This window comes from Magallana gigas, chromosome 9, assembly GCF_963853765.1.
Source record: "Magallana gigas chromosome 9, xbMagGiga1.1, whole genome shotgun sequence".
Lineage (NCBI taxonomy): Eukaryota > Metazoa > Mollusca > Bivalvia > Ostreida > Ostreidae > Magallana > Magallana gigas.
This window is the reverse complement of record NC_088861.1, coordinates 19,376,706-19,385,763: the sequence shown is the minus strand read 5'-3', so window position 1 is coordinate 19,385,763 and position 9,058 is coordinate 19,376,706. Positions and strand designations below refer to the sequence as shown.

The 9,058-nt window shown below is 33.1% G+C and overlaps 1 protein-coding gene across 1 annotated transcript; it reads left to right on the top strand.

The window, feature by feature from the left end:
- LOC105343203 (calcipressin-2) lies at positions 1–7,265 on the top strand. Its single transcript, XM_011450460.4, has 4 exons — positions 1–353; positions 1,037–1,210; positions 1,897–2,068; positions 6,715–7,265. Exons 1-4 carry the CDS (start codon positions 171–173, stop codon positions 6,858–6,860), a joined length of 675 nt encoding a protein of 224 aa, XP_011448762.3. The 5' UTR covers positions 1–170; the 3' UTR covers positions 6,861–7,265.
- Positions 7,266–9,058: the final 1,793 nt, after the last annotated feature.

Sequence of the window (9,058 nt, the reverse complement as noted above, 5' to 3'; positions counted from 1 at the left end):
GTGACGCAAATGTACGTTTCATTCGCAAAAGATCACAACTTCTATGAGTGTATCGCATGAGGATTTATAATCATCAGTGGTGATATTTTTACTCAGATTTGTTTAATGTTTCCACTGCTTACGTAAGGGAGGCGTGAACTAACCCTTTCATCGGTTAAATTAATTCAAACATGGCGGATGTCGATGATGCAGAAGATATCAACGCAGTTCTCAATGATGACAATTTGTCATCGCCTTCTCATGATAATGAGCCGGGGACGGACGCACGTGAAAATATGTACTTTCATGATTTACCGGATGCATTGATTGTCACTAATATAGATGAATGTATATTCGACGATGTGAAGTGTAAGGTAAGACACGTGGTTTTGTTTTGCAACATGCTCACAAACGTCAGAAAACAATGTCTTTCAAATAACGTTAGTGCGAAGTTAATCGGGTTTATCCTTGTCGTTGTTAGTGCCGCGGACATCACAACAGGACGTGTTTGCTGTTTACAAAAACATTGAGGTTAGGTGCAGCTGCTGCTATATAAATATGTTATTTCTGTTTAATTGTAAATATATGGAAATGGTACCTTTTAAAAAAAAATTTGGCTACGACAGATGCAAGCCAAATTCTTACCTGAATGGATTATCAGAAATGATGGCCATGCATACCTGTACATGCAGTTTTCAATTAACATGGACATTGCAATAAGGGATTTGACACAATGTGTGCCCCCAAAAAATTACAGTACATATTGGTGATGACTATGTATACAATTTTTGAGAGATTGAGTTAAAATCAAAGACCCCGATCATTTGATGACTTTGTTAGCAAATTATAGAGTATACTCTTCTAACCAGACAGCTGCATTGCTGGCACATTAAGATAATTAACCTAATGAGGCTGGAAATAAGCATGACGCAATCTTACATCAATGTGCAGCAATGTTGATTGCTGGTATAGTTGTTGTTATAAATAATACCAAATTAATGTGATCACTTTATTTTGATGTGGAACCCATATTGACAGTATGAATTTGACTTTTCAGGTAGAATTTGAGTCGTTATTTAGGAAGTACGACGAGACTGCATCTTTTCTATACCTCAGATCTTTTCGGCGAGCTCGTGTCAATTTTTCCACTCCAGAAATGGCAGCAACAGCGAGAATTCATCTCCATGAACTTGAATTATACGGAAAAAGAGTCAAATGTTATTTTGCACAGGTATGCTACCATAAAGAAATTAAACAATTAAGTTTATATACTATGTGAATTTCTCATATCTGTAATTACTTCCATCAGTTTACTATGTATATATTTTTTAATGTTAAGTGTTTTGATTTTAAAAAAAAATTAATTAATTTTTATTGATCACTAAAAATACACGTATAATACAGTGTAACAATATATTTTTGAGGTGCTGAAAATACATGTTGATTATTGTCAATCTATCTAATTAGCAATGTGAGTCTGATCTGGTCATGCTAAAAGGGCATCTTTGGCAATGTCAAAGATTGAAGTACATGCATGCATGCTTTAATCTAATTCCAAATAAAGCTAATTCCATGAGACTGTTGTATTCTAAGCCAGGCAAGATAGGCCTCGATGTACACAACATTTATTTGCCCATTAAACCACATTGACTGAGTACATGTACACATGTATACAGTATAATTCAGAACTCTCTTTTAGTGGAGAAGACCAAACATTGCTAAACTGCATACTGGTAGCTAGATTTACTAGTCATCAACATTTACATATGCTTCTAATTTATAATTTCGAGTAGTTTAAAAAAAAAAGTGGGTGAAATTGAACTGAATATGAAGAATACTACATTCATAAAGTCATATTGTTACACAAATTGCACCAGGTGTGCATGCAATATTTTGTATACTTTCATTCTTTTCTAGCCCAAGGATGAGGAAAGTGAAAATAAGGACCCACATCTACACCCCCCTCCCCTGGAGAAACAGTTCCTGATCTCTCCTCCGGCCTCACCCCCCGTGGGATGGGAACAGACACACGAGGCAGAACCCATCATCAATTACGATCTTATATCAGCAGTCGCAAATCTTGCACCAGGTGAGGAAGGTTTTAAAAAGAAATGTATTAATTCTAAAAGTTTTCAATTATACGGAAGTGAATTTTTTTCACTGTTTTCAATGTTTTAATAGTTATCCATACATTATTGAATCAGATTTGCTTCTGATGTACATGCAGAGAGTAAGTTCTCTAAGTTAAAAATTTTTTATTTTTCAAAAGTTTTGAGATAGGATATTCTCTCTCTCTCTCTCTCTCTCTCTCTCTCTCTCTCTCTCTCTCTCTCTCTCTCCTCCTCCTGATATGTGACTCATTTCCTTGACTGTGGTTACACTAGAATTATTTTTTCAAAGTACAGTGTATTAAAAAGTTATTTAAAACACAAAAAATGAAAATAAACGATGTTATCTATCAACTGTTACATTATGAAGTTTCTTCACGTCAAGCACGGTGTCCATGTAGATGTAAATGAGAGAGTGGTAATTGTATTATCAGCTCTAGAATCTCGTGATGTATGGCTAGAAAACACACTCAGTACCGGTGTATCTAGTCTCTGTAGCATGTTCTGTCGGTGAAGCGCAGGCACCCACTGTCGTCATAAATGTCCCGAACCAAGGTGAATATAATCAGTGGTGACTTCTGTAACCTTCTGAAAACAATAGCAAGGTAGCCCTATCCTTTACCAGGGCCTTGCTTATATTCCAAGATAATGATCCTAAAGCAATTGACCTCTAGAATAACCCCTGCACTGACAATAGGAACAAGGGTTCATTAATTCATGGTGTTAAAAAGTCTATTCTTGTAGAGGAAAAACAATATGGAGTCAGCTGATGACTGCATGCCTGCTGTCAGGGTTCATACCCTCATTATACTATTTATATAAAACTGGTCAACACTGAGATCTAAGGGAACTTTAGACCCCAAAGACTTCCTCTTTAGTAGAGAGGTCATGTGGGTATTGATCAAGATTTGGTCAGGGTTAAGGGTTATTCTTTGTTGCTCTTTACCTCATGACTTCATGCACGTATAACTATACTAGCAAAAAGTTGCATGTGTGACATTGTGCATGGGGAGGGGAGGGGGGGGGGGGGGGCTGGCACCTTTGCTTCAAATTCTGTATTTGAATGTCAGTTGTCAAATGTATGGTACATGTACCTTAAGGTTTGTCATATCTGCAGGTTTCTGTAAGCTTTCTGTAATGACTGGTACTGTATTTAGTGAAATATTCTCAGTACACTGTAATACATGTATTACATTTAAATAGTTGTTATTAAAGTACATTCATATACCAAGGCAGGAGATGGTACAAGAAAATACCTTAGTCACATCAGTGTATGAGATATGCATGAATACCGGTATATCATTGTGGGTTTATCAGACTTGAATATCATTATACGGATAGTTAAATTGTTCACATGCAAAGGATGAAAATAATCGAAATCTACATGATCGAATTAAATATTCAATAAAATTACCCATGTCTAGCAACCACTAGTTTCCAGAAATCTTTAAGATTATGCAATTCAAGGCCAATGGAAATAATCTTTAAAAAAAAAAAATATACATAGATTACATGCATGCAGACATGTTGTATTTGATAAATTACTTTATAAATCAGAATTTTAATATTTACATAATTTTTTTCCAAACATGCATGCAAAAATCAATAACTTTTTTTTTTTATCAGTGTCAGTAAAAACTTAAATTGCATGTTCAATGTAAGTTTGTGGTGGATATATTCTTCAATAAAAAAGTAAATTTTAGATTTCATTTAAACTTTAAAAAATATCATGACTATATAAAAATTAGATGTATGCAATGAAGGTTACATGTATAATAAATGATAAATTATGTGTAATTTAAGAGAAAAGATCTTTTATCATGTTAAACTTTATATATAATGAATATGATTTTAGATTATATTGATAGATGGTAAAATTGTTTAACTTGCAAAAAAATAGAAGCATTTTAAAAATAAATTGAACTTGATAAAATTTTGATAAGATATTTCAGCTACTAAGTACATTTAATTGTTTATAGTTACAAAGAGGGGGAAAAACTGTTATTTGTAATTGAATGACCAAATAACCTAGTTAAACATGCTTAACTCTGCAAAATATTTTCTACTTGATATATAGTCTTGTAATAGTACATAGGTATTTTATGAACTAAATTTATCTTTTCGCGTACAATGTGTACTTTCAAACACCTTTGATCTGGTCCTAAATAATCTGTCGGCATTTCAGAAATACCTGTTCAAACAAATTCAATTAAATTCTCGTCATCACACATTTGATATCCGTGTTGACATATCCGTATAGATACACTATATACCCAGGGTACATTGTGTGTAGGAGGGCACTATTGGTTGGTCTACAAATTGTTGATGTAATAGATCAAATTACTTATCTTAGACAAACTGTTATAATTTTAGAAATTTTCAATAGAGTCACTAACTATTGGCTTAAATCATGCAGAACTTTAAATGTGGGTGGAATGTGGTTAGATTTTATTGTGAGATTCCTAGAACAATTATTATTAATATCTGTATACTAATATTAGGTTAATTGATTAAAACTGAGCTTGATGATCATCCCAAAAGCTACGGAGAAGTATGTTGTAACATTACTAACCTAGAATATTGTAAATCAACTTTTATTCGCGACAACTTTATTTCGCGATTTTCCGGAGATAAACTGGTTAGCAACGACTATTTCTCGCAACCACGCTCTATCCACACTTGTTTTGATATAACATCTATATATGGCAAAGACTAGTTTGCGGCGAGAAATATATTCGCGATGAAGACGCTTTTGTGAATCTTGCGAATATTTCTCGCACATGAATAAAAGCTGGTTTACATTACTGTATATAGGAATTTTCTCTTTCTGTTAATTTTCTTTGTTAATCTTTGCTTAAATTCCCTTCAAATGTAATAATGGATGTTTAGAAGGATTTTCAGTGTATTTTGCTTTAATTGTTAACTTATATATTGGTTAACAAGTTTTGAAAAGACTGCTTTTGTATCTATACTTTTTTTCCTGTTTTGTACATGACCAGGTGTATTTTTACAGGTGATGCATATTTTATTCCTCCTTTTTTCTAAATAAAAATTTACATCATGTACATGCATGCACTAGTATTGGAAATTGAAAGAGATATATAATTCAGAGTTTCTTGAGCCCTAACTATATTATATACCGGTTAAAAAGAAGCCTTATTCTTGTTAAAATTCTTGGACAGTTGATTGTACACCTAGTTACCTTTGAATATGGAGATATTTATATTCATAAGATAAGTCTGCAGGAGGTAAAATTTTTGTTTCAAAATATACCTGGAATTCATAAACATGATAAATCCTGGTCCAAGTTCTTTGTTTGTGAACTTCTTCTGAAGTTTCCTGATGTAATTTCAGTCTAGCCCATATATTTTTATTTAAAAATTTAGAGAGTTATTTGCTATGCTATATTTTTAGACAAATCAATAGACTTGAGGTGCCATAAATTTATTTAAATGTTTCCCCTCTAAGAGATTATCAATGAAAGAACTGACGTAAAAACATCCCACAAAAAATATTTCTCTTGCTCTGGTCCTCTTATATAACATTCTTATGATGTAGACCGCGATTCATATCAAGGAAATATGTTTAAAAGTTTTTTAAAGTTCACACCCCCCCCCCCTACTTTGATTTGCTTGGAGAACTTTCTCTCTGGTTTTCACCCATTCAATTTCATGGTGCCTTTTGTCATTGTTCGTGTTGGTACATCTGACAATCTCTCAGGCTAGATATCTCCTCTCACACCCGACACACGACATAAATGACGTCAAACCCCCACAGTAGATAATATCAACCTGGGGGGGCTCCCCTCTGGAGGTAATATTAGTGTACACGCACAAACAGCACGAACACTTGTTGATTTCTTTACAATTACAATTCATAAAGAAATTTGAGGTAGAGACTCTCTCTCTCTCTCTCTCTCTCTCTCTCTTTCAGAAATTTCATTTGTGGTTTACATGTAGTGAGTATTGATTAAAGTATTATGCATCAAAATCCGACTTTCATGAATGTCCTGCAGCTATAGGCTCACAAGAATAGGAGATGATATATTGACTTTATAGTCACAATGAAGGAATCTTGCACATCATGGTACCTGCAGTATCCATTCATTTTTTACTCATTAATGCACATGGACTAGTATCAGCTATATGCAATGTATTTCTAAGAGGATTTTATGCCTGAAGATAGCTGCTCTGAAAATTGAGAAATGAAATTACAGCTTGTCTTCCACTTATACTTTAAGTCTATGGAAGGGAGAGATTACAGGGTTTTTTTCTTGCTTATAAATGTACACTGTACTTGCAATATATTTTTACAGGTTTACTATAAATTCTCCCTTAATTTTTACAGGCATACTGTAATTTCTCTTTTTCTCAAAATACCAAAAGATATAATTTACATGCAGTCACAAAACGGAACTTTATTACCAGTATCTTTTTAAAACCATACTGTAACACCTCTATATATATATATATATCTCCCTATATTACCATTATATATTTACATCATTACTGTAAATTTTCCCCGTCATACATCTAGCTTATATTCAGTAATTGTTTTTAAATTAAAAGAATGTTGTTAAAATTTCATGCTTTTGACTCGTGTTTACATCCATGTTGACCATTTACAGGTATGTCACATGAGATCCACCCCCCATCGGATAAACACCCTGCCATTGTTGTTCACATATGTGAGGATCCTCCCCTCAGGTGCAACGGAGAAAAACCCAAAATTATCCAGACGAGGAGACCGGATGTCAGTGAAAGGGGAACGTAATGATTGCGCAATGTCACAGACTGTATCGTCATGCATCATCGCTTTGTCATCTCTATTACTGTGGTTTCATTAATATTCGTTGAATACCAATTTTCATGGATTTCGTTGTTAAGTTGATCCAGTTCATCAAATTGCAGTTTCTATTAGGATTTTGTATTCATTTGATCAGTGGCCACAAATTTACGTATTCTTGAAACGTTGATTTTCACTTTATCCATGAAAATTGATACCCCATGAATATTAATGAAACCACAGTATCTTAAATCATTGTCATTTTATATCCATATTTATCTATATGAATATACACAGTGTATGGTTGGATGTGGTTGTCTCTTTTACATTTTACATCATGTTCAATTTTTGTTCTTTTTTCCTTTTTGTTTTCATTAAACAAATATTCAAGACTGAGTTCTCATTCATTACTCTGTAAGGTCCAGAAATGGAAATGTATATATATTCTGTGATGGAGAATTGATACATCACATAGTCGTAAAAAATAGGAAGGTTGTTTGTTTACACAAAATTAGAAGTCATACAAAGGTTTATTGCTGCCTTATTCCATATGTTACCTGAGCTATCGGCTACAAGACCACTGAAGAATATAATATGATTAAATTGATCATGTTATAAGCTTACTCAGCCCTCGGAGTCATTCCATTACAAATCGAGTTTTATGGCTTTGTGATTTGTTTTCAATCTAGACAAATGTCCTCAAAAGCTATATTACAGTCTCTCAGCGAGTGCTTTTATTGACCAAGATTACATTGACTCTAAAATGAATTCATATTCTGACCATGTATGAACTTCATGAGCCCAAAATGAATTAAGAATTAACATTCATTTTGGGATCATTTGAAGAAAATACTAAGCTATTGAGATAGTTATGCTGCCTTTAGTGCCTTATGCTTTTGGTAAATCAGATTGTAGAGTTACTACTTTGTCGGTAATAATTTTCTGTTGGTATAAACAGAATTTGGTATAACGTATTAAGTAGGACCCATTTTTGGGAGTTGATTTTAATCAACTCTCCTATGCAGTTACTCTGGCAAACTGAAAGTGAAACGGTGTTTGGACCTAAGCACAAATCATCACCGCTGACAAGACTAAGTTCTTGAAAATAATAGAAAAAAATTTGATGTAATGTATGCTGAAGCATTGTTTTTCAAGGAAACTTATCTATAAACACTTTGAAAATAGTCAAATTTTATATACTACGAACAATTTAGATATTTTTGTAGTCTCATGTATTCCTACACCAGAGTTAATATAGTCTTGTTCAACCAGATGCACGGCTGTCTCCGTAAATCTGTGACAAGCAGAGAGGGGGCTCTCTTGCTTGTCGGATATTAACGGAGACAGTCGAGCATCTAGTTAAACAAGAATAGAGTTCGATATCAATATAGTGCTTGGATCCATACAATTTTTGGAATTGTTTCGATAACTAATACATACTAGTAGTTTAAATCTATCTTTAAATATTACACAACATGATTCATATGGGGTTTCTCGAAATTCTTGTTGGAAAAGTCTAAAAATTCATCTTATAAAAAAGTGCGTAATTCAAATACAAACTAGAAACTAATTGCCATGCAAGATAAATTGATTTTAAAATAAATGATAATCGATAAAATCAACTCCCATCAGTACTTCAGTTCTTTGATTCTATTTTATTAGTTATTTTTCATGATGGACCAACCCAAATTTTCAAGAAATTGGAAAAAAATATATAAACATAGGTAAAAAGTTTTGTGTGGAGTCAGGTAAACAAATTAACTCAAACCATCTTGATCACTTGAGAAATCAATTTCAACTAATTTGAAATGAGATTTGAACAAGTTTTAAAAGAGGGAAATTTACTATGTTTTCAATCTTTTTGGGTTTTGGATAGAAAAGGGTGATAGATTATATTAGTACTATACATTTATAAATTTGTGTAAAAATGTCTTCATTTCGACTTATGGAACTAATTTTTAAGGGGAAAATCTGGAGAAACAACTCATAAACAAGAAAATAAGCTGTCAATGTGACAGCAAACTGGATTTTCTTATGAATGAACAGTATCCATAATCCATTTGTCAACTTAGCTGAATTAATAAACACTATCTATCCAGAGGAATGGGGTATGTGGGAAAAAGCTTCCAACAATTCAAGAAAAGACTCAAGGTAAAACAAAATTTATCTTAAAGGTTGTGTGAGAG

Excerpts from the sequence above, each read along its gene's own strand:
- LOC105343203 (XM_011450460.4), top strand. The coding sequence starts at position 171 with ATGGCGGATGTCGATGATGCAGAAGATATCAACGCAGTTCTCAATGAT. Across the intron at positions 354-1,036 it reads TCGACGATGTGAAGTGTAAG|GTAGAATTTGAGTCGTTATT; the intron begins GTAAGACACGTG and ends TTGACTTTTCAG. Across the intron at positions 1,211-1,896 it reads TCAAATGTTATTTTGCACAG|CCCAAGGATGAGGAAAGTGA; the intron begins GTATGCTACCAT and ends ATTCTTTTCTAG.